Raw genomic sequence first — 26346 nt, forward strand, 5'->3', positions numbered from 1 at the left:
GCTCTTATCTCTAAATCTCTCCCCTTTAACCATCTGTCTTCATTATGGAATGTAACTTTAACACTCACTATTTCACTATTTTTAATTCCCACTGGATAAAAATCTTGCTAAAAAAGAAGGCAATGCCAGAAAACAATTAGTAGTGGCATATCCCGTTTCACTCAGAAATATACCAGATTATCAAAGTAAATGGGTTGTAATTGCTATTTCATGTTGACTTTAAGTAGGTAAACATTTCACAATACTAAAGCTTTCTTAAAGTGTTAAACTAGTCAGTAACAGTGGTTACAGTGTCTGAAAGCTTCCCCCCTGAAATATATATATAAACATTTTCTTTATTTTTTATATATACACTATCATTAAAAAGTTTAGAGTAAGTAAGATTTTTTTTAAATGTTTTTCACATAAGTCTCATGCTCACCAAGGATGGATTTATTTGACCAAAATCTGTAATATTGCGAAATATTACAATTCAATATATTTTAAAATGTAATTTATTCCTGTGATCATTACTTCCGTTTTCAGTGTCACATGATCCTTCAGAAATCATTCTAATATGATGATTTGCATAATGATCAAGAATCATTTCTTATTATTATTATCAATGTTATTTAGCATCATTGATAAATAAAAGTATTAATTTCTTCTTTAAAAAAAAAATCTTACTAACCCCAAAATTTGAATGGCATACAGATTGTGAAATACTTTAATAATAAGCCCCATAACACTAAAATACATGAAATTGTATATGGCTGTCCTTTTATAGAGGATTTTAACCTAATAGCACATAGGGGATAGTTTACTTAAAAATAAAAAATAAATGATTTTTTGTGGAAAGAATAAGAAGAACATTTAGCAGAATGAAGATTTTGGTTTGTTTTGCACCCCACACACAAAGCTATCGTACAACTTTACAGTACCACAGTTGTCACTAAAAATAAAATGCTCATTCACCAGAAGCCCAGATATCCCACTGTCCAAAAGAAGTGGCTTATTGTACAAAAAACTGCTATTCATATACTTTTTAAGGAGTGAATAAACATTCTAAATTGTTTCAAGGCGGAGACTAAATCACGTAATTGCAATACAGTACAGCGTTAGTGTCAGACCCACTAACACTGGGACATTGTGAGTGTGTTTCTTCTCTTTGAATCTCTTCTTGGGAAAGGAACAAAGCTCTTCACTTCTTTAAATGATAAACCTGTGAAAAAAATAGTCACGTTACATTTGCATACACAATTTATGTTACTATAAAGTACAGTGGCCATAACTATCTGTGTAATATCTGTTGCTCACGTTTCCACTCTTCTAAGGGCATTGTGGCATTGTCGTAGCTGTCATCGTATGACGTGGGCTCTGGCCAGTCCTCTGGGTCCCTCAGGCCATCAAAATAACTGTGAGCCAATGCACCATCAGCAGTGAGACGAGCATCAGCATCTAGCACCAGCATCTTCTCAAGCATCTCTACCGCTGGGGTTAGTTACAGTGGCAATGTGGGACACAATGTGTCAGAAACAAAGTGACAGCATTAGAATAGCAAGAGCTGATACATGTATTATTATGTGAGCATTATTGTATTAGTACAGGGCAAGCTAAGCTATTGTTTGACAATAGAGTGCATTAGTGCCCATCCACTTTTTCAATGCCGTTTGGTGTTCCGGAAGTATTTTGTCTATTCATTTCTTCCATAGGGATTTAAAAAAAGTCTTTGTCAAAGCGTTATAAGCCATGAACCAAGCCAACCAGCTACGAGGTGAATTATAACATTACAAGATTTGATTTGAAGCATAAAGGTAATTGAAAATCGGACAAAAATACAAAAGGTACAAGACTCGGTACGTAAAGGATTAGATAACTTCAAAATTAAAATTTTCTTATAATTTACTCAGCCCCACATCGTCCAAGATGTTCATGTCTGTCTTTCTTCAGTTGAAAAGAAATAAAGTTTTTTGAGGAAAACATTGCAGGATTTTTCTCCATATAGTGGACTTTACGGCTTGACGGTCCAAATTGCAGTTTCAATGCATTTTCAAAGGGCTCTACACGATCCCAGCCTAGGAATAAGGGTCTTATCTAGCAAAACAATCGGTCATTTAAAAAAAATATATATATATATTTATATTAATATATATATATATATATATATATATAAATACTTTTTAACCACAAATACTCGTCTTGCACTAGCTCTGCGATGCACCACACATTACGTAATCACGTTGAAAGGTCACAAGTGTTCCAGTTCAAAAAGGTAGGGTAGAGCGAAAAACTATACTCTCATTTACTCCTCCAACTTCAAAAATGTCCAACATCGCTGTTTTACCTTTTATTTATACTTTTATTTTTTGTTGTAAATGGCATTTGACTAAGTCTTTGCACGTTCACTTTGTATTTTGTAAACACTAAGTCGGTACTTCCGCCTATGTCACGCGTGACCTTTCAATGTGATTACGTAATGCGTGGCGCATCGCAGAGCTAATGCAAGATGAGCATTTGTGGTTAAAAAGTATGTAAATACTTGTTTTTTTATAGAAAACGACATATTGTTTCGCTAGATAAGACCCTTATTCCTCGGCTGGGATCGTGTAGAAGCTTTGAAGCTGCATTGAAACTGCAATTTGGACCCTCAAACCGTTGTACCCCATTCAAGTCCACTATATGGAGAAAAATCCTGAAATTTTTTCCTCAAAAACCTTCATTTCTTTTCGACTGAAGAAAGAAAGACATGAACATCTTGGATGACGTGGGGGTGAGTAAATTATCAGGAAATTTTAATTCTGGAGTGAACTAATCCTTTAATGGCTTTAGCAAATAGTAATTGTTTCGACTCACTGATTGGTGGAATTTTCTGTATAATGGGTAATGTAGTAATGTAGATTAACAACCTCATAGTTCACAGTAAGTCTGTCTTTAAAGGTTAATAAGTTATCAATAAAAATCAATTTCCCTATGGAGAAACTGAATGGAGTTTTTACAACATTTGGTTTTCAAAATCCGGGTGATTTCTCACCCGGGTGGGGGGGGGGGGGGGTGTTTTACAACTTGTAACGACTGGAAATAAGGTGTGGCCCCTTTAAGAGCTGTGCGCTCCCTGTTGAACTGTCGGCAGTATTGTATTGTATGTGCCTTGGGCCTCGAACACCCCTTTTACTGTCAATGCGAACACCCCATGTATGCGGGTAATTTCTGTTTGATGCTAATTTTTATCTTATTTTGTTTATTAAGTAACGATGTGGGCGGTAGAACGTGTGACAGACATAGGCTACACGAGTTCGATTTGGGAATAAAGTGCGAGTTGTGAGATGCCAATCGCCTCCGTGTGTCTGTCTGGCCTCTGCATGCAATAACTTCAGTTGTGAGCTATCCCTAATTTTCCTGAAGCAACGCGTTACAAACTGTACTTCAGTTTCATTGCGGGGACACCACCTTCACGTGCCATCATGTCCTTTGGCTCGCTTTCGGGTTAAACTTTCCGCGACTGCGCAACTGGGTTATAGGTTGCCAGGTTGAGTTGACAAACGGGTTGACATTGTAAATGGTCTGTGGATTGTGTGAATATAATGCATTTAATACAATCTGGCAACTGGTCAACATTAGACAAACATATTGGTCCGATTATTCATAAAGGAGTTTGGGCCATGCAAATTACGGGAGTTTCCCGGGAGAAATAACAAACCGGGAGGGGTCCGGGAGATAGGGCTAAAAAACGGGAGAAACCCGGGAAAAACGGGAGTGTTGACAGGTATGCTCTATAGTTATTTTGTCATTTTATATCTTTGATTAGGGCTAGTCGGGTCTAATTAAGCTTGTTTTGAGGTTCTAGAATATGCCAGTATAAAATTAGAGTCAAGTTTTAAAACACATCATGGTCATTATTAGTTGATAATACCCAATGCATTAACTAATGTTAACTATTTGTAAGGTGTTACCAAATCTATAAATATCTGCAGAGCTAACAAAGCTTGTTACAGAAAACGTAACATTGAATAATGTCATTAAAATGTTTGGCTGACATTTCATATTTTGTTTGGGATGCCTATTAAATTCCAACTTGCAATTTATAACTAATCTAGAAGTTTCCGCTGCAGTGAAATATTGCAGAATATGTGTGGCCATATATTCTGGTGACATTCTACCTGAAGTTTGGTGTAAAAATGTAAAAACTTGCTTAAATTGCTCTGTTGCCATTGCTCCAGCATCTTGTCATTTTTGTCAGAAATAATGATGCATCACATTGACAGGTAGTAACTATGCAGTAGGACTAAATCATAAGTTTTACACTGAAAAAAGTCTCTTGCCAAGCATGAAATGTGACAACATGACAAAGGAGTAATTTTATTGGGGTATTACTTACCTTTTTTACTGGCTCTGGGAAACAATGTAGAGAAAGCTTTGCGTGGGTAGTGGGGCAGGGATCTGATATAGCTCTTAGCCTATTTAACAGCAGTGAAGAGATATTTACATTTATCAAGATCAGGGATGACAGCTGAGCACAGTAGCTACAGCAACTGTCACACAATATAATTCAAATTGAAAATTTCCCCCAAAATATTCAAGACCATCTTATTTCGCATCGCATTAGCAATTCATTCCGAGTTGCATCAGAGATCAGTCCCACATTTAATCAAGATCCAGACACACCACGTATTGAATATACTATCTTCGGTTGCATTGGAAATGTCTTACCTCTGGGCTTTCCAGTTTCTCAATAAATTCTGGACCTGGTGTTCCTGTTACTTTCATTATCTGAGTCAACTGATCCATGTCTGAATGTCAAAAGTCAAAGGCAATGCACAGCATGTCATTTCCAACTCCAAGCTATTTCTGTTCTTGACAAGCAAGACAAAAGGGAATAAGTGAGCATGGCATTTCTAAATGCAATCACAATTAACTAAATGACAGTGCCTGTATGTCAGTGAACTTAAGAAACAGAATGTTAAAAGGATAGTTCATCCAAAAATGAAAATGATTTCAAACCTGTATGCTGTTATTTTTTAAATATTCTATAAAGTAGAATATTTGAAGAGCTACACAATGATTGTATAAAACAAAAAACAAAACAAATGTAACAACATATAGGTTTGGAAGGACATGAGTAAATAATGTCAGAACTTAAAGGTGGGGTATGTGATTCTCTTTTTTGTACATTTTTTCAAAATAACTTGAAATCCTATTCCTAACCCACTTACAGCCACTGAGTTAGAAGCACTGAAATGAAAATTAAGCAATTTAATCAGCTGTGGAACGGGCAGGACTCGAAAAACTCCAGCCAATCATTTCCAAGACCACCAGAACCATTGGACAGTAAGTCCGTCAATCAAACGGTTGTACCACACCCCCCTCCCCCCAGCGCGCGTGACCCCCGTCGTGCGCATACTCAAAGTTTGTGACGCATACGCATCTCGTCAGTAAAGCCGGTTCCATGATTAGTAGTAAATCGTCATTACAATCTCTCGCGCATCTGAGTTTTCGCTCGTGCATGATTGCGCGTCCATGTTCTTCGAATGGGTGGAGTCAGAGCTGGCGTTGGAGGAAAGAAGGTAGGACCATTTGAATTGTATATTTTCAAAATCTGCCGGTCGTTTTCCAAATCACATACCCCACCTTTAATTTATGGACGAACTATTCCTTTAAAATATCTTTAATCTAGCCCTCAGAATGTGGTCATTTAGTAAAAAATTAGGCAAAGTGAATGCTGAAGGATACAGTCTTTTCCTTTAAAGAGTGTTTTTCCATTGAACATTTCACCCATGATGCACCCAACAGACCAGATGTCCACTAGAAAGGAGGAAAAAGGCAACAATCACAAATATTGACCTATAATAATCATTACAACCACCAGTCCTTAAAAGAATGCAAACCATTTGACATACTATACATTCACGCAGCAATACTGAACTCAGCAATATAGTATTGATCTTAGTAATAAAAAAATCAGAGCACATTCAGACTAACTGACAATTAAAGACTGATATCTACATTAAGTGTTATCCTTATTTAGCAAACATAACTATACATATTTTAATGTTATCCAAATTTGACTTTTTATTAATTACAATTCATTACCATATGTTAAATCCATTTAATGGCATTTTAATTCATCTAATTGTTTGTAAATAGTAAATACAAGACAAAAGCCAGTCAATGAATTCAATATTCTATGAATCTTAATAAGATTGGTAAAGATTTACAATATGTAAATTTGTTGTAAAATAATTTCTATGCATTTAACTGGAAGGTGTCCATATGTTGATATTGCATGTCTATCCAAACAATTCTGTGTTAGAACTACAGTAGTGGCCAAAAGTGAAGTATGGAGGGGATATTTGTTATAATGATCCTACAAGTTTGATTAAACCATTAAAATATGGGGAAATGTTTGATATTTTTAAAAATATGTTAAACATAAGGAAATAACAAAACACTAAACTTGGTTAAGGTATTTATCTGAAAATGATTAGTCAATTATTTGTTTTATTTTATTTTGAAAAAAAAAATGCATAGAAAAACAAAAAGCTCACAGGAAACGCATATATTGACTACAAATATGATCACTTATTAATATTTCAATGGTTCCCTCTCGTTTTAGCATGTGTTCATAATTTATTTGTATGATAGCCTTGCCAAAAATTGTCCACTAAATTTGGCATGTTTCATTGCATTATCACAACAACAACAAAAACAACAATGGACTCCCAGCACAACTATGCAATATGCTTACAAATGCTTGGAATAAAGGATGTAAATGTCAATTTGCCTAGGCTGGAGATCACTTCTGGCCACTATTGTATCCCTATGAATCCTAATGAGAGAATGCTATAAATGCTCATATAGACCAATAGAGGTGCTATTGGACAGATTTCAAGAAACTAACTGGACAGATGACTGAATCAATAATGAATTATTTACCTCATATTTTATGAACAATTGATTTTCCTAATCTGAAACACCTGAGTAACTCTTGTTAATAATTTGAGTAGCAATATACATCTTAAAGAATGACAAACATCTTGCCTGTCTGCGTGTAGTGCATCCAGTTTAGAATGACCTCAGGGGCCCGGTACCACCGCGTCACGACATAACCTGTCATCTCTGCTTCTGTATGACGCGCCAGGCCAAAATCCAGTATCTGCAGCCAGAGCAAAGGAAGGTGTTACTGTCAACTGTCTGGGGTTTACGCTTTTCTCTTTTATGGTAAAAGAATGGTGGCACAGACCTTCAGCTCACAGTCTTGGTTCACAGCCAGGTTTCCTGGTTTGAGGTCCTGCAATGCAGAAAGGTGTTAATCTTCCTACAAAGACATTGTTCTTGAACAATCACAAAAGATCATAGTGGGTTTCTTAACAAATCTTTAATCTGAATTCTACAAGCTGTATTTTTCACATTCAAAGTGAGCCGGGCGGCTTCAAACAGTTCTGAGCCTGTACAGGCACTGCCTCACTTAACAGGAAACCACTGGCATTAACTCGTAGGACAATGCACAATAGGAAAGCTTACCCAGAGCAAAAAGCCTTGAACTCACTGATATTAATAGAATTAGAGACACAAAGTACATTTTAGAACTTGCATGTAAAAAAGTTTAGATAAATCTGGCAACAAGGAGTGTGCATCTACTAAGTGCATACTGTCAGAACGTCTCCAGAAAATCTTATATATATATATATATATATATATATATATATATATATATATATATTACATTGCACATTTTAGGTAATATAATCTGATTACTTTTTGAATACTGTTAGATTACTTCAACCTTACTTTTAGTCGTAACTAGTTTATTACATAGATTTGAATAAGATAATCTTGTTTTATAGAAGATTATGTTGAACATTTCTCATCAACAAATTGAAGTGCATTAAACATTACATTATTTCAGGGTTTCCCAAACTGGAGTTTGCGAAGGAACTGCAGGTTCATAAATGAATGAAAAGGTGATAATTAATTAATCCATAAAAATTTAACATTTTAAAACAATCGAAATACAACACAAAAAAGATTAAATATTTTATTTGTTATGCTGTGTGGCATCTTGTGCAATTCCCCAATACTATAAGACTTTCTGAATACACATAAGCAATTGCCTGTTTTAGAAAGGACAATTTAAAAGATAGAAAAAAAGAATGAGTGAGAATCAGTAAATTATGAATAAATTACTGCCATTTTGTGAATATCGAGTAATCATGTAATCAATAAAAGCAGTCTGATTATGCATATTTTAAAACGTAAAGTAATCTAATTACAAGGAATATGATTACATATAATCAGTTGCTAACCAGCGCCGTTCACAACATTACTGTTTTTTATTGTTGTTTTTTTTACTGTATTTGTAACCAAATACCTTGTTGTCAGGTTGAGCATAAGAACCTTCTTTCAAAAACATAAAAAAGTCTGAACAGAAGGGTTATATGCCAATTTTAAGAATCAAGTTAATTAAATGTTTTACAAAAAAAGTTACACCCCCCCCCCCCCCCCCCCCCCCCAGCTTCATATTACATAGAGTTAAAAACAAGACTCGAAACAGCAATACATTATATTTAAACTACGGTAATTGGATGAGACATGTCTGAATCTGTTGTAAAATAGTTATTAACAAATATAAATTATATTTATTACTCGTCAACTGAGAGGGATCTTCTCAGATTAGAGGAGGTGTAGTTAATGGCTGTTGATAGTCCACTGATCAATACATTTTAGCGAATTAGCTGCAAGTAAATTAATTCATGGAGATGAAAACTCCCCCATAGAGCGAAGAGCTACAACGATCCCAAGAGATGCCATGTGCCTTTAATTCAGCACTGTGTGGAAATGATAATTATGAGCAGATGCTGTTTATTCACTGCCAGTCTCACTTACTCTGTGAATGATGCCAGCACCATGAATGTACTGTGGAGTGGAGAAAAACAGAGGGACAGAGAGAAAAAAGAAATCAGTATTATGAGATTCTTCACAGTGTTATGTTTTAGTATTTGATTACACTAATAGGATTGATCAGAAATACTGTAATAACATTTCCTCTGGCAATGATCCTAGACCCAAAGTATACTTCTGTTTTTACACATACTTACAATTCACTGAGCGCATGCAGAACAATTTTTCCTAACCAAGCATGCAAAGTACACTTTGTTTACACACACACACACTATCATATCAAGTATACTTTGAAAGGCTATGCATTTGACTGTATGCATACGCTGAACGTTCGCATCAAAACTGACGTTTACTATAGGCTTAAGTGCATGTCTGGTTTCCTGCAGTATTACTGCTTTGCATTAATTAAAGGGTTTTCTGTGTAGTGTTGTCAAAAATATCGATATTTCGATAAATATCGATACTGAAATATCTGAACGGTACCAATACTAGTTTCCCGAAGTATCGATACTAGCCGAGCGGTCACTTTCACTTCTCTCAAAAGGCGCGTTGACAAACACCACACGTGACGCACTCGTCTCATTCGCTCTGGTTAAATAGCAAAAGTGAAGTGAATGGAAAGATGGCGAGGGTGGCGCCCCCGCGACCGGCTTTGGTTGATTGATAAAGAATACCGCGAGCGGGCATGTCGGAGAATAGCGCGGACACGCGTAAAAAACACACCGCGAGCTGGCATGTCAGAGAATAGCGCGGACACGAGCTACACACCGCGAGCGGGCATGTCGGAGAATAGCGCGGACACGAGCTACACACCGCGAGCGGGCATGTCGGAGAATAGCGCGGACACGCGAGCGGGCTGCGGGCACCCAGCAGATTGTTTGACTATCAATAATCCCTCACATGGGTGAAAACAGACTTAAGGAACAGGCTCCAGGGGTAGGCTACTATTTAGCAGCATATGCTCAGCATCAGGGGTGTTTGTTGTTTGGACCAGGGGCGTCACTAGGCCCTTTTTAGGGGGGCTTCAGCCCCCCTAAACTTCTGCCTAGCCCCCCTAAAAATGTGAGATTAATGTAGGCTACACAAATTCGTGTTCGCTTCAGTCTTGTTATAATCAGATTCAGCGCGTTCTTCATCTTCAATCCACAGCGGCGCCGACAGAGAGCACGTCAGAAACAGAGGACAGGGTGTGTGTGTTCATGTGTGTGTTCATCTGAGCCTCATTTGTCTGTCACTGCTCGTCAATGTCAGAATATTTGAGATGACCAATCAAATCAAAGTAGGCAGGCTTTATGTTCACAGACGCTGCTGAGCGCGAATTTTAACAGTGTGACTCGACGCGTACGGTCAAGTGCGAGATAAGATGTAAGTAGCTAAACTTAACATTTCATATTTTACTTTTTTTAGGTCATAAATGTTAAACGAATGACAAAAAATAATCAGGCAAACTAATATAGTTTTGTCTAATTTCGCCATTTTGAACTGAAAATAGGGTGTAACGTGACTCATGTAATGTAATAATTAGTTTACAAGAAACATTAACAAAGCCGTTTTCATCATGTTAGGCACAAGATTAATAATGAATGTGTACATATTGAGGATATAATACAAATTGTAGCCTTTAGTAAATGAAAAAAGCTCAGCTTTAGGAGGGGAAGAGAAAGGGACGAAGAGACTGAGAAAAAAAGAAGGAGTGATGGAGATGAGAAGAGAGCAGGCATTGACAAATAATCTACTGCCCACTGACATGGTTTTAAAGCTATTTCTTATCCTTTTTTGGTCTTCAAACGTCTTGAAATGCACATCAGAGAAATAAAAAATTTGAACCCCCTACCAAGCTCAAATTTAGGACCTCTGTGATTATAAAGCCCTGTCTACGGCCCTGTATTAGGCATAAGATCAATAATAAATGTGTAGCCTACATATTGTGAATGCATTTAATAAACTTAATTACCTTTAGTAGCTTTCTGTAAATAAACGCGTCTGAGAAAATGATTCATAGGCAAAATCAACCTATCAATTGACCCTATGTTTACTTTCTTCACTGACAGACAAAAATGAAAAGCCTATATCAGTCAAAGCTCAGCTTTAGGAGGGGAAGAGACAGGGCAAGATACAAACAAAGAGAAAAAGAGTGTGATGCTGATGAGGAGAGAAAAATAATCAGCTGCCCACTATCCAAGTTTTTTGGCCTTCAGAATGTCTTAAAATGCACATATGTAGATCAGAGAAATCAATATTTTCTCGGGGAGACCCCGAACCCCCTTATTTGCCCTACCTCACATTAGGGACCACAGTTATTATAAAACCGTGCCTTTGCATCGTAATGAAAATGGTTAATAGTGATCTTTAGATCCTAAACTAAAGTGTTACATTTTTTTATTTTTTAAAAAAAAAAATCATATTGGGGGCTTAGCCCCCCTAAAATGAAAATCCTAGTGACGCCCCTGGTTTGGACAGACCTGCCCCCACTGCTAAAAAAAGTCCTCAAGGAAAACTGTAACTCTTCTCATTTGAACTTTTCTGAAACATTAACCAAGATGGCCTAGTATTGTTGTTGATAAGAGTCTGTGTTGTCTCGTTTAAATTCTTAAAGTTTACATAATCTGACTGAGGAATCTTAGACAAGTAAATATTGTAACTGTGGTCAAATGTAAATTAACTGGTGCCTATTTAACTTTATTCAAAAAAATATTATTTAATTCTGCAATTGTCCTTCATTAGCGATTATCATCAATTTGATTACACAGATATTAATTAAACTAAACAGCTAGACAATGGCATCTCTGAATTCAATAATGACATGCCTTTAACTTAAAATTGAATGTTTAATCTTATTATTATACATTACTGACTCTCTATCCTCCAATTTGATACTGTTAAGTGCTTTTTTGTTACAGTATATTTTAATCTTTGATAACAGTGCTGTGGAGCACCAGAACAATGCCACAGACTTGAACTTATAAAAATACATCATGTTAGCTCTGATCCAATTAAAAAATATAAACAAATAGAACTCAGGACATTTTTGTTCATGTAAAATATACCTCATTGTCATGTTCTAGACTTGTTATATTTAGATTTAAATAAATAAAAATACCCCCTTAATATTGTGGCAGTTTTTTCTCCGTGGTATCGAAAATGGTATCGAATATCGATATTTTTCAAGGTATCGTATCGAAGTTAGAAATTCTAGTATCGTGACAACACTATTTCTGTGGATACGTTTCTTTTCTGACCTACTGAATGCCTGATGTGATTTACAAGTGGCAAATATTTGGTCTTTTTTCTCAAACATTCAGTTACTATTGTGAGACGTTTAGTCAACAGGAAACTGCATTCGCAACAATTTTGTACTTCCATAATGTGATGTATTTCTTGCAAAAAGGAAAATGAAAGAAGCAAAACTGTTTTACTCATCAGGAATTGAAAGGATTGTGGTTGTTTTGAAGGGGGAGCAATTTTTCTTTTTTTTTTTGAGTAAAGTTCACTGATAAATTATGCACAGTGTATCCACAAACACGTTTGGGGTTGGTAAGATTTTTAAAAAATGTTTTTAGAAGTCTATTATTCTCACCAAGGCTGAATTTATTTGATCAAAAATATACAATAAAATCAGTAATATTGTAAAATATTATTACAATATATTTTAAAATGTAATTCATGATGAAAAATCAGCAGCCACATGATGCCACTGTCACATGATCTATCAGAAATCATTCTAATATGCTGATTTGGTGCTTAATAAACATTTCATAGTATTGTCAACGCTAAAAACAGTTGTGCTGCTTGCTTAATATCTCTGTGGAAACCATGATACATTATTTTCAGGATTCACTGATGAATAGAAAGTTCAAAAGAAAATAATTTATTTGAAATAGAAATCTTTTTAACATTATAAATCTCTTTACGGTCTCTTTTGATCAATTTAATGGATTCTTGCTGAATAAAAGTATAGATTTCTTTAAAAAAAAAAATCTTACTGACCCCAAACTTTTGAATGGAAATGTATTAACACAGCATTTTCATTTTCCATGCGAGGAGAAACTATTGGAAACTTGTTGCATCATGCCTGGTTAGGAAAATTTGGCCTCTCTTTGTGAGATGTTATTTCGGTTTAACCTTTAGTCCGCACAGCATCTGATAGACCAGGAACTGGATCCGGTCTTCTGTAAGGACGCCCTTGACTTTAGAGAGATCTGTGTACATGTACGGCATCACCAGGTAGCTAAAACAGAAAGGAATTGCTTATTTCTCGTTTTATTTAAGGAACAGTTCACCCAAAAAATAAATTCGGTCATTATATAATGACCGCCATGTTGTCTCAAACCCATAAGCAGTTATTCTCTCCATTAGAAAAGGATCTTCATGCAGCTCTTTTACATCATGATCAGACTGAAATTAAAGTCACTATGAACTGTCGTTTTATAATAAATAAAAAAAAGAGAGATAAAGGTTGAGTAAATAAAGACAGATTTTTTTTTTATGGCTGAACTGTTTCTTTAAATCTGTCTCAGGACATATGGCTAACAGATAGATCTCACATACACAGGCCTCATTAAAGACTTACAAGTCTTGGAAGTTGTCCATTCTGGAGGCAGGAGTGAAGACGTCTAGCAGGCCTATCACCTTGGATTGGACAGCAAAAAGGCAAGAAGTGAGTCACCGTCTTTTCCAGATATTAATATGGTGTTAGATGGACTGAATAAGGCTGCCTGGGTTTCAGTGTTCTGTGTATCTTTTAGATATTAATATAAAAACACAGTTTATGACACTGGAATCAATCATCATTGTCTCCAGGCGCCACAAGTATCCTGTACAGTGCACACACACTGCTAAACATTTGATACTCGCACCATTCTCAATGAAAACAATGAGTATGGTGTGATACAAGTCTTTTGTGTCTTGCAAAAGCCACTCAAACCCATTGAAACCTCTTTCTGGTTGTGCTGAAATCTAGCACTAACAATGAAAACAACAAGATCTGACCACGACACATGTCAGGCATAGACAACACTTACGTTTTCATGTTTCATATGCTTGAGTAGCCTCAGTTCACGATAGGCTCTCTTTGCGAAGATCTCCGACTGAAAGGGTCGGTGCAGCTTCTTGATGGCCACCTTCTCTTTGGTTTTATTGTTGATGGACGAGCTAAGATAGGGAGAACAATCACTATGTATCATACCCAAACATTATGAACTGAGGTTAAAGTTTCAAGAAGCTGTAACAGATTCAGGAACTGATATAGAAAAGTGCAATATTCAAGAAACTACACAAGCATGTTTTCTGATACAATCCACACACACACTGCTTTGCTGTAAAGACTAAGTTGTCAGGGAATGTGGGTTTCACAGTCGCCCACTTTCACCAGAGTTTGATCATACAGCAGTCGTCAAGGTTTTGTGGCATCAAACCCTCAACAGGAAATGTCAATGCTGCTGGGATAGATCATATCCTGACTAATTTTAGCAATAACGTGACTGCCATAGTAAATGCACAATACAGTAGCACAGATAAACATAAATGTCCATAGCAAAAGGCCTGCAAAATCAGGAATGCTGGATACATTGGTGACATCAGTAACAATGTCAGCCCATTTGCCCATTGCTGGATGTTGAAAATGTCTAACTAGAGTTAAGAAAAGAGTTTTAAAGCATCAAAACATCCAGTTTTATTCATGTTTTCAACTGCACAGTACATTTGACACCTGGCTTTCACTTAAAACATGTGATTTCACTAGTTAAATCACATATTTAAAAACAGTCTAAACAAAATAGAGTTCTACCATGTCTGTTACCATTCATAACAAAATTATAATTGGTTATCGTATCAGGCCAATTTCAGATTGCCCCTACATATGTGTATTATATAACTCCACACAATCATTTATAAGTTGATTTAGGATTTAAACTATAACCAGGCTATAGGAAATTTACAAGTGGAGATTATAGGAGTGATTATTCACAAGATACTAGAAGTTAATCCATTCATTAAGTAATGTTGTTGTGTTGTTACCCTATTAACCTATGCTTTTACTAACGTTAGTAAACATTCACTAGATACTATAGTAGGACTTATTATTAACTATTTAGTAATGAGTAACTAAAGATTACGCATGGAATACTTGTCAGTTTTAGGATAGTGACTAGTAGCAAGTACTAATGACTAATAGAATTAACAATAGTCACTATGAACGCTAACAAAATAGCAGTTCGTTGAATGCTAATGCGGCTTGCCACACGGCGTCTTTCTAATCTTCATGCATGCGGTAACCTGTTGAGATGCAGCTCATGTGCGGCTACCTGTCTGCCAGGAACTTACTCACCACACGCTGCCATACGCTCCAGTTCCGATCTGCTTCAAGCAAATGTACTTTTCCGGAACTTCCCATACCGTACTGTTAATCTCCTCTCGATTGAATCCTACTCGTGACTCCATTTAGCTGTGAAGGAAAACTGACAGAAATCAAACCTTCACCGCGCACACAGCGACTCCTACGCGCTTTTCTGCATTCGAGCTCCAAAAGGTCACTGCGTAGGAACGATTCTGTTTCACGCCAAAATACAACGGCCGTTTATCTGGTTCTATGTAGTGCGGAGCGGCCGCGGAATCGACGTTTTAAATCACGATCCATCGAAACTTTGAAAAGCTCGCTGTAATCGAACGCGCTGAGATCTGTCTGACGTCGACGTCATGATCCCCGCACACGCCCACTTTCGAATTCAAGCAACTGCAGCTTTGAGTGACACATTGCTGCTCACCTTCATGTAAACACACATCTGGGTGGTTCAGTACCAGCACGTACTAATTAACTACTATGAATGTAAAAAAAGGCAAATGCGAAAAAAACTAATTTATCTCACAATTTGTTATGCTCAAACTGTCCCTCTGCTATATGATTGACATTTGTGATTGATAATAATCATATAAACTCTTTTGAAGTATCTCTCTCTGAAATGATTCTTTGTAATAAAATATTAACATAAAACCGAATTAAAAGTTTGATTTAAAGAAATATTAACTAAATTAATAAATATGATTTTTTTTTTTTTAGAACGGAAATGAATCAACACTGAACTTACTTAAAGGGATAGTTCACCCAAAAATTAAAATCAGCCCATGATTTACTCACCCTCAATAGGCGTATATGACATTCTTCTTTCAGACGAATACAATCGGAGTTATTTTAAAAAATGTCCTGGCTCTTCCAAGCTTTATAATGGCAGTGAATGGCCGTTTCTATTTTGAAGTCCATAAAAGTGCTTCTATCCATCATAAAAGTAATCCTCACAGCTCTGAGGGGTTAATAAAGGCCTTCTGAAGCGAAGCGAAGCGTTTGTGTAAGAAAAATATCCATATTTAACACGTTATGAAATAAAAATAACTAGCTTCCGGCCAAACGAAGATATGGATTCCACTTACGCCTGCGCACTATACGCTACTTCCGACGTTACAAGTTGAGCTTTAGGCGTAAGTGGAATCCATATGTTCGTTTGGCCGGAAGCTAGTTATTTTACTTTATAAAGTTTTTAATATGAATGATATATTCACCTAGGATGACTTGAGGGAGTAAATCATGGGCTAAAGAGCGAAATTGACAACGAAGGCCGAGGAGACTTGCAGACTGTATGTTAATGACTTGATTTATCCGCGTTTTAATATGCTCTTGTTCAGAGATTTTTAGATGGATACCGAGGCTTTTTAGGTTGGGTAGAATCTGCAATCTCTGACCCAGTTTGTTTACTGCAATGGCTGCAATATGCTGTGTTTCCTGACACCTGGCATCCAGGGTTGTCGAAATACTATTGGGTGAATTGACAGTGGGTGAGATCACACAAACAAAAACAAAAACAGATAGTCCAACACGGAACTCACATTTCAAAGTAAAATAACTGGCTGTAGAAGTGTTTGTCAGAGAAATGACTATGTGAACTCAGCATGTTTCCTAAATATCTGCAAACATATTATGGTATTTTTATGCTTTAGTAGAGTGAAAAAGTTACATACAGCACCTTTAAGCTGGACAATGACACAGCTGCTGTACAGCCAAAACTAACTTTGTTGCATTATTTTCCTGTTATCACTGCAAAGCTGCTTTGAAACAGTCTTGTAAGAAGCACTATATATAAATAAAGGTGACTTGACTTGATTTTTAGGCTCTTAAAAAAAAAGAGCAAAGCATGCTTTCCTTTGCAGTTTTATAAATGCATTTGAGGGGAAACTAAAAAGTAATATTTGGGAAATTCCGCAAAAAAAAAAAAAAAAAAAAAAAAAAAGTTAACAAAAATATGTGCTAGGCCCATAAATATATAAAAAATATATTCACACTTCACAAAAAGAGATACTACTCCCAGATTAGTATCTCTGGGTCTGGGAGATACTAGACCTTGTTATGTTTTAAAGTAGGCTACAATATAGAACACAACAGTAAAAATAAAGACAAACACTCTGGAAAAACATGAGTGACGTGTGCATTAAAAGTGAAATGGTTAAAATTGTGTTTTGGTATTTTTTCTAAGAAGAAATGCATATTATTCATTCAAAAGCAAATCTGTGAGGCTCAAATTCACTTGTGGGACATCAGCAGATATTCGGCCTGGCTGTTATGGAAACTGACATGTCCTATTGGTATATCAGGACAGTTATACCAATGTGATTGATAGTACAGTAAAGGTTATATAATAGTGAGCCATCACAAAATTAAATGCAGTAGAGAATCTGGGAGTAGTATCTCTTGGATATTCCCTCTGGGGCATATTCATCTCTCTATCAGTTTTACAGGCACTGAACCACTCAATTATTGGAAGGCTATGACTGTGAAAGACAAAAATAAATTCTTACAGGCTCTCCACTGGCCCATAAATGAAAGCTTATTTATTTAAACATTTGCTATCCACCAGATGGCACTGTCAGACAGTCATAATGTGAGCAGCATCACAGCAGTGTAACATTAGTCATAACGCCATCATCACAAATATATGAGTGATTCATGACCCAACTTTACTGCATTTCCCATTTTTTAGGTTGTGAACCCATGAAAACTTATAAGGTCACGAAGTTTAATAAATTAATATTAATATGCTTTGGTATAGAAGTAATATAAAAGCATTAAAAACTAGGCTTGTCTAATAAGCCCTTATACCCGTCTAACATTTTCAGTGTCAGAGAGCTGGCTGACATGCTCTTGTAAAAATGATGAATAAAAAAGAAGTCACTCTTTTACGGCCACGACTTCCTGTGTTGCAGTGCAGAGATAATTGGCTCATTAGCAGCAGACTGCGTTGTGGTGGGCTCTTCCTTCCTGAACTAACGGTTGTGTGTGTGTGTGTGTGTGTGTGTGTGTGGGAGGGGGGGCTTTGGCTCTTTATCCCCTATCTGAATAATCACACTGGATCTAAATGTCAGTAGTGTCACTCTAATATGTATTCATAACACGGGGGGTTTTATTTATTAAAAGATCTGGGTGGTGATGTAAACCCCAGCTAAAATACACATTTAAACCTGGATTGACACATCTGCAAATCATTTCAAATGAATACATTTAGGCTTTTCTATCTTGTTTCTTGGAAAGCCTTAATAATGCACTATAATAATGCATTCAGAAGTCTTAATAAAACATTCAGTGTATGTTTTAAAGGGTTTAAATCTTGCAGACTGTTTTGAACAGAGAAAATTTGACAGGTATGAAATTGTGGTTTCCCAACTGGCTTTTCTTCAGGACCAAGATTTTACATATAGACAACAACTGGCCGATGTTGTCATAGCTTCAAATTAGAATGAATTACACATCAGTTGAATGCCTTCACTGTAAAAAAAAATGATCAATAAGTTATGACAACATATGTTTTTACTTTGCTTTAACTCATCAAAATAAGTTAAGCAACTTGTTTATAAGTTGCAAGATTCAACTCACTTTAATGTCAGGTTAATGTAATTTAAAGGGTTAGTTCACCCACAAATGGAAATAATTCTATAATTTACCTCAAGCCATGGGTGTACAGTATTATGACTTTCTTCTTTCAGCCAAACTAGCTTCCAATAACGGCCATCCGCGCGACTTTAAAGGTGCTCTAAGCGATGTCGGGTGACGTCAATTCTTGTTGACGTTTAAAGTATTGTCAAACAAAACGGAGGCTAGCTAGACCCTCCCTCCTCCTCATCCGCGCACTAACCCCCCAAACCCCACCCCCAAATCCTTCTTGTCGGTTATTGGCTGGAACAGTTTGTTATGTTTCGTGGTGCAGCTTGGCCCAGTTTGTTTTTGTTGCCGTTTGTGGAGCCTGGGGTGTCTGCAGAGACCGCGTTTTTTACAGTTTGTTCAGGGGACAGGCAGTCAGCGGATAGTGAGGAGATGTTTGCTGTATGTGACAAAAAATGTTTTGGCCTAAAAAACGTGTGGCATCGCTTAGAGCACCTTTAAATTTAAAGCCAGTGATTCTATTTAATAAAGTTGTAAATATGAATATTTTTTCATATTTTTGCTTCGCTTCAGAAGGCCTTTATCAACCCCCTGGAGCTGTATGGATTATTTTTTGAGCTTGGCTTGAGGGTGAGTATATGGGATAATTTTCATTTTTAGGTGAACTAACCGTTTAAGTTGAAATTACTTAAATTTTGAAGTACAATCAACTTGGATGTTTAAGGCAGCAACTTTGTTTACAGTGTTCTGACATCCACAACAAAAGATATGAGTAGTGTTTTTGCCTCCCTTTTAAAAGCCTTTTGATTTATTTTTCCATGTTATAATTTTGCTAACTATGTATTATATAGTTGGATTTACCCAATCAGAACAGATATGCAACAGATTTTTGGGTCACGAACCAGTTAGGGACAATTTAATGTACTGAAATTAAACTGCAGTGTATTCACCCTTTCCTTCAAACAACCCAATTTACTCCACTTTCTCTCTAAAGAGAGTTCGGAGAATGGAAGAAGTGTGTCAGGTTAGTTTGCCTCTCAACTCATGAATAATTTAAATAGCATGAGATTTCATATTAGTGCATATTTAGACATTTTCCGTGTTCTGTCGTAAAAAAAAGGACATTGAAGATGACTGGCTGCTTGTCTATGGGGAACTGCAGTCATATAGAGGGGTTAGAACAAACAAACAAATCATTCATTATTTTCACTTGTTAAAATCCCACTTGTAATCAGATCAACAGTTCGTTCTGCGTCTAGAAAATTACACTGCTTGACTGGCATTTCTGATCCTTTTTTCAGGTCTTGCGTATTTAGATGTGATGTGAGAGAGAGTTCATTCAAAGGAAAATCTGAGAGATGCAGGAAACAAGTAGAGGTTATGTTGGAGTGTGTTCCAATCACCTGAGAATGCCCTGCGAAGTGGTCTTCAAGATACTATTCGGTCTAGTGAGATTCCAAATCGAAGGGAGTTTTTATGCTCAGTCTGAAAGACACAGCAAACGGCATATGGAACAAGTGTATCGAAAGTAACAGGATATGAAGAGGGATATTTACCCATCAGTCATGCAGTGCACTATAGGCTACATGAAATGTGGCCAAACCCCTAAATGACAACTGGTTACATAACAGTTAAGACGCATACATAAAATTAAACATTGCAATTGATATGCCAGGCTTCCGGTGTCAAAAACAGTCTGTTATGCTGCTTGATGTAGTTTGTTATCATTTTATTTTGATTTATCATAGTAATCATAATAAAACTGGTTTGAAGTGCAATTTGTGTCACCATTTACTGCATGTTGTTATTCTAGCTGCATGTTTACCAAATACGGCTAATGAATCGGAAGGCTCGCAGATTTTGAAATTGATTACTTGCACGTGAATGTCCTAAATGAATCAGAGGCTGCATCCAAAATCGCAAAAACAAATACTTCAAATACGGCCTCCAAATGGGTCCCTCGTTTCCTGGACAATGAAGGATTAAAAAAGGTGGACCTTCGCAGCCTTGTCTACCCTAGAATTTATTGCGTGCCAGTGACAATAGGATTTTTTTTTGTTCACTTCTAAACATAAGCTTTGGGTTTTACCTTACTCAAATATCTAATGATATAAATAAAAACTTTAAAGCAGTTCAAATGTTGACATATCTTACTAAAATGCAATTATATAGATTATACTCTTTATTATTACACGGCTCTGTGGAATACTTGATTCTGATTGGTCAATAGCGCTATCCAGAGGTAAGTTACTCCCAGATAACAACCGCTCAAAGCAGATAACGCAGGCTCATCCGGGTCACTGAAGTCAGCAGTGCTATACGCCTGCTAGGAACGGTTTTTCTTCGTGGAAGTTTTGCGTTTGGTGAGCTAATAAAATATTAAAACTCAGTCGAATCAATATTTTGTGTACAGTTATTTAATTATGCCATCCAGTATCGTGGACTCGCTCTATATTGTTTCATACAAACGCAGCTGCTGCCATTTTGTGACTACCCAGACAGTTGGCCCAGATCCGGCCCACATCCAGGCTGTGTGATTCCAGGTGTACCAGATGTGGGCCGGATCTGGGCCGATATGTTGCTGTCTGGGTATTGTTTTGTACACTGTTGGATTATGAGATACAAACAGGTACGATTTTTAAACAGTTTAATCTGAAATCAATATATCTTATCCCCATAATTATTTATGTTGCGAAATGCTGTGTAATAAGTGATATGAATGACTGTAGACCGTATCTCTTAAATGTCCGTTTAGTTTGAACTTGCCGCACTGCAACTGCTCTCTCCGCGAAAGCTTTGCGTTTAAAGACAGATCAATATTTCGTGTCTAATTATTTACTTCGCAACGGGGTCCTCATCATCCTGTCGGGGGTTATTTTGAGAGAACCACCGGCTGGATGTATTATCCCTTACTTATATACAAAAATGGCCTGTGGTGAACATATTTAGACAGTTTGTGAACCCTGTTTTGTTTTCACACAGTTTAATATAACTTTCAAAAAAGTCGAGTACAAACGTTACTGTCACCCCTCAACGGCAGCTGTCACAGTTGATAGGCGACAAGAACAGTCCTCTGTAGACCGTCCCATTCAACAACATAGTCCAACTTTGGCCTTCGAGGGATGCAGCCACTGAATTGGGACACAGCTAATATCTCACTCATAAAGGCAATTCGCTTGTATTGTTCCAGAATGAATCAGTGCTGTTGAACAAATCGGTTGCATAAAAGAGTCAATGACTGGCTCAAAGACAGTGGCTGCATCCAAAATTGAATATTCTCTTAAATAGGTACTTATTTTAAATAAGTACTTTGCGAGAGCTAAAAAAGTATGTTCTATATAGTATGAGTGCAAACTAGACGTACTGCATTCGCCATGTTGTCATTATCATGTGTCCTACCAGCATCAGTTGTGTCGCTTCACTGCCGCTCACAAATCCTCTCCTGTGGCCTCATGGGATAGTAAAGTGTCCATCGTATGCACACTTCAGGTCATTTACGTTGCAGCCTAAATAACGCACAAATCAAGTAAAACTAGACATCTCCCGATTGGCATATAGGAAACCTTGAACACTGCTCAGGGACCCCATGAAGCAGAACACAGCTTATCACAAGGAAGACATTCATCCTTTTTCATGAGTCCTGGTTGCCATGTGACCATCCAGGCAGTGATTAGAAACAAATTAAAGATGTGATTTCACAAGTTCCACCTGCTTTACCGAGGAATTAATCACTGGCCTCAATCAATGATGCTATCTGGGACTGGCGGTAAAAAGACTCTGGCGTGATTAATGGCGACGACCTTCTCCATGACCCAGACTCCTCTTCTCAAATCTCTTCCATTTAGATGTGACCCCAGGACAGGAAGTTGTGCAAGGAGCCCACAGCATGCTAATGCTACCAACAATCCACAAGAGGTCGAGCAACAGCACGCTATGGCTCACTAACTGCGCTGCTCAGTGCTGTCGGATCTCAGCATGTCCTTTTTAAGACGACAAGGCACCTTGGGAATGATGTTTCAAACACGAGAACGAGTTAGGCTACTGCATCTTCATGATTCAGAGATTACGTGGAACGTTCTGTGATCCAAACCGTTCCGCTTAGCAACAGGTTTCTTGTTTAATTCGCCTCATTTACGAGCTGATTTGCTCTGCTTCGGCGGTGTGACCTGCATGGGAAAGGCTATGTAAATGCCATTTGCCAAGTTCAGATTTCTCTTGCCTCTCGCTCTTCATTTCCTCTCATTTCACCTCCACTTCCTCCTCTGCTGGTGTTTAGTCAGTGGCAGTAAAAAGGCTCCTTTTAGGGCCGAGGATAGAGATAATGAAAAGTCCCTGGTCTTGTGAATGTTTCATTTGTTTTAAAGAGATTGAAATTGGATGGCAGATGGGTAATAAGCTTTCTTTCTATTCCCCCATAGACACATGGACATCCACACAATCACTCTTTCTTTTCTCTTTGCAAACACACACACACACACATTTTTAATTATGCTCGACAGTGCCGGCGGCCCTGCTCTGTGTGACCGGTCAATGTACATTCGGGCAACAGTAAGCACTGTCATTACCATCCATTACATTAAGAGATGGGCCTGACGAGTCCTTTTTACCACACCGTTGCCAGGGTCTCTCTCTCTCTCTCTCTCTCTCTCTCTCTCTCTCTCTCTCTCTCTCTCTCTCTCTCTCTCTCTCTCTCTCTCTCTCTCTCTCTCTCTCTCTCTCTCTCTCTTTTTCATTGTATCATTGTTATAAACTCTTAATGAGACACTGTTGTGCCGCAGAGGCTGCTGCGCTGGTCATTTATGTATCTCAATTATTTATGCATGGGTTTATTTGCTCATTAATTTGCATTCATTGGGAAATTAAACACATGAGAAATTTCGGGTCCTCCATTATTCGACTACAGCACTTACCCCTTTCTCTGACAGAGAATATGAAACACTCTACAAAACAAACAAAGCAAAATGAGCCAAAACTGATAAATACAGAGGGCTGAATTTCATCCAAGATCACATATGAAATGATCTGTTTTGCTCAACCAAGCTTATAAACTTGTATCAGACTGAACAAAAGAGGTCAGAATTGTGGGATTTCTGCATCACAAGGGTCACCAAATGGTATTGGAAAAATAATAGTTTCAAACAGGTTTCCCCGAATTCTCCATTGGTCAAACAAACTCACACCATTGGTTAAGCCAATGACAGGCTAGTGCAGACGCTCAAATTAGCGATGGAAAACCTGAAGCTTTTCGAAACGCTGAATTAACCAATTGCTTTGCAAAATGATTCACTGATTCGAACACTCATAACCAGATATGCTGATGGTACCTATTGGTCAAAATGGTGTAAATGCAACAAGAACTCTACCCAAACATGCGTATACAGACACCTTTTACAAACCAAATGGTTCTTCATGAAAGTGTAATCTATTAAATGTAATCTACTAATCATTAAATTTGAAATGTATGTATAATTTGTGTTCTTTTATTAATTTGTAGTAGGCCTATTTGATGTGTTTTTATGCAGGACATGGCTATTTAGGTCACTGTCCCCTTAACATGCATGTTTATTATCAAATTCATTACTGTACCTACATTATAAAACTGACCCGATATCAGTCAAAACCATATGTTAAACACAGATTCATGAATTCACCAGATCTATGGCCTCTAGCTGCGGACCATCAGAATTCGAACGTTTTGAAACCACGGTTCGAAACAGTTTGGCTGCATCCGATATATATACAAGGCAAAAAACAGTTATGTGACAAAAGAAGTATATCCGAATTCACAGTATACTCATAAAAGAGTTGGCAAAAAGTACCAAGACCTACTACTTCAGGCGAGATTCTGAAGTGTTCATTGACAGATCCCATGAGGCCACAGGAGAGGATTTGTGAAAAGGTGTGTTCGACTTGAAGTGGCTCTGCGCAGACCGTTCAGAGCCATCTCCTCTCCAATTTACTCATTACTAGCTCAGGACAAAAAGAGCAGAGTTCTGCAGTGCAGGAGTCATGGTGTTTATACTTTTAAGGGGAATTAGCCAACAAATTTATAGTTAACTCTGCATATTATGGAAAAAGTCAAATCTTTTTAATAAATCAGCTGATCCAGTTTATGAAACCAGTCTAAATGATTCATTCAGGAATCAGTCTGATCCAGTTCTCGAGTTCGAACTCTTTGACTCACTCAAGGATCTGGTCACGGGCACTTATATTTGAGAAGACTTGGGAAGTAAAATTGCCTGTGTTTGCCTCCATTTTGCTGCTTGGTAAGTTATATGTGTTTGAAAAACATGAGGGTGAGTAAATAATGACAGAATTTCTATTGGCTGGGATAATGAACAAAAAAAATTTCCCATTCTTCTCCTCTAATCAGATAATTTAATAAAACGCCTATAAAACACACAAACACACACGCACACTGACATTATGCAGATATGAGAAGACAGTCAGATATGACATACGTGTGTCCATCAGACGTCTGCATATATTTGTCTGTACCTAAATAGAATGCATATGTGCGTTTTTGTTTTCGGATGGGCATTCAGATGTCTATGTTTCTGATTGAGTGAATGTGGGCGCCGCATGTCACTATATATTAAAGTCAGTAAAAAAAATAATGTGTTACCTACGCCTGTCATCCTCCAGCCGGCTACGGACTGTTAAGTGACAGTGATGTTCCATGCCTAAAACTGGGGCCCAGGAGGCCAGCACCTGTAAGAGAGAGACAGGGACAGAGATGGAAAGAGACCCTTCCTGTCTTCCGTCCCAATCGTCAGGTCCTTGACTTCATGCCTCACATCTGACCAGGGAGAAGGTACATTTGACCTACAAGTAGGGTTGTATAGCTAAAATTCAAGTTGACTTTGAAGCAGACTTGATATTCTCAGTGCCTCATCCCATTTTGCTAAAAAATTCATGCACTGAATCAGTATTGCTAAAATGCTATTGGGCAAGTGACTTTCAGCAAGTTTTCATGCAAGTAAATGATCAGTAATCAAATAAGTAGCCTACCTGGACAAGTTTAATGTCGAGCCGTGCTTTTTGATTGTGCTCAAAGTGCTTTTGACTGCCAGTGCAAATACTAAACATAATGGTTCTGTGATTCTACTATTGATTACTTCTACTTTCTTCTCAGCACTTTGTGCTACTTCCCGTCTGACTCACTCAGTTCTTATATATATATATATACACACACACACATACAGTACCGGTCAAAAGTTTGGAAACATTACCATTTTTAATGTTTTTGAAAGAAGTCTCTCATGCTCATCAAGCCTGCATTTATTTGATCAAAAATACAGAAAAAACAGTAATATTATTAAATATTATTACAACTTAAAATAAAGCTTTTCTATTTTAATGTACTTTAAAATATCATTTATTTCTGTGATGCAAAGCTGAATTTTCAGCCTCATTACTCACATGAACCTTCAGAAATCATTCTAATATGCTGATTTATTATCAATGTTGGAAACAGTTGTGCTGCTTATCACTCCATATAAACTACTGGCACTGCATGTTTTATGTATATAAAATATAATATATAAATATAT

General features: G+C 37.1%; 1 protein-coding gene and 1 long non-coding RNA gene across 2 annotated transcripts; both read right to left on the reverse strand.

Moving 5' to 3' along the window:
* Positions 1–838: 838 nt before the first annotated feature.
* Positions 839–15604, reverse strand: mapk13 (mitogen-activated protein kinase 13). Its single transcript, XM_056259772.1, has 12 exons — positions 15200–15604; positions 13896–14025; positions 13445–13503; positions 12997–13102; positions 8860–8889; positions 7217–7264; positions 7015–7129; positions 5707–5778; positions 4687–4766; positions 4355–4433; positions 1297–1470; positions 839–1201 (listed from the first exon to the last, which is right to left on the reverse strand). The coding sequence occupies exons 1-12, from the start codon at positions 15310–15312 to the stop codon at positions 1113–1115; spliced, it is 1095 nt and encodes a 364-aa protein (XP_056115747.1). The 5' UTR covers positions 15313–15604; the 3' UTR covers positions 839–1112.
* Positions 15605–17465: 1861 nt separating this feature from the next.
* Positions 17466–25691, reverse strand: LOC130091710 (uncharacterized). Its single transcript, XR_008807842.1, has 3 exons — positions 25423–25691; positions 20197–20278; positions 17466–18679 (listed from the first exon to the last, which is right to left on the reverse strand). It is a non-coding gene; the product is annotated as an uncharacterized LOC130091710 (long non-coding RNA).
* Positions 25692–26346: the final 655 nt, after the last annotated feature.

This window comes from Rhinichthys klamathensis, unplaced genomic scaffold (genome assembly GCF_029890125.1).
Source record: "Rhinichthys klamathensis goyatoka isolate OS25496 unplaced genomic scaffold, OSU_Roscu_1.1 h1tg000169l_1, whole genome shotgun sequence".
Taxonomy (NCBI): domain Eukaryota; kingdom Metazoa; phylum Chordata; class Actinopteri; order Cypriniformes; family Leuciscidae; genus Rhinichthys; species Rhinichthys klamathensis.

Coding starts and splice junctions, on each gene's coding strand:
- mapk13 (XM_056259772.1), bottom strand. CDS start 15,312: ATGGAGTCACGAGTAGGATTCAATCGAGAGGAGATTAACAGTACGGTA. Junction 5,779..7,014: donor GATGCACTACACGCAGACAG/GCAAGATGTTTG, acceptor CCTCCTTTCTAG/TGGACATCTGGTCTGTTGGG. Junction 4,767..5,706: donor ACTCTTTAAAGGAAAAGACT/GTATCCTTCAGC, acceptor TTTGACATTCAG/ACATGGATCAGTTGACTCAG.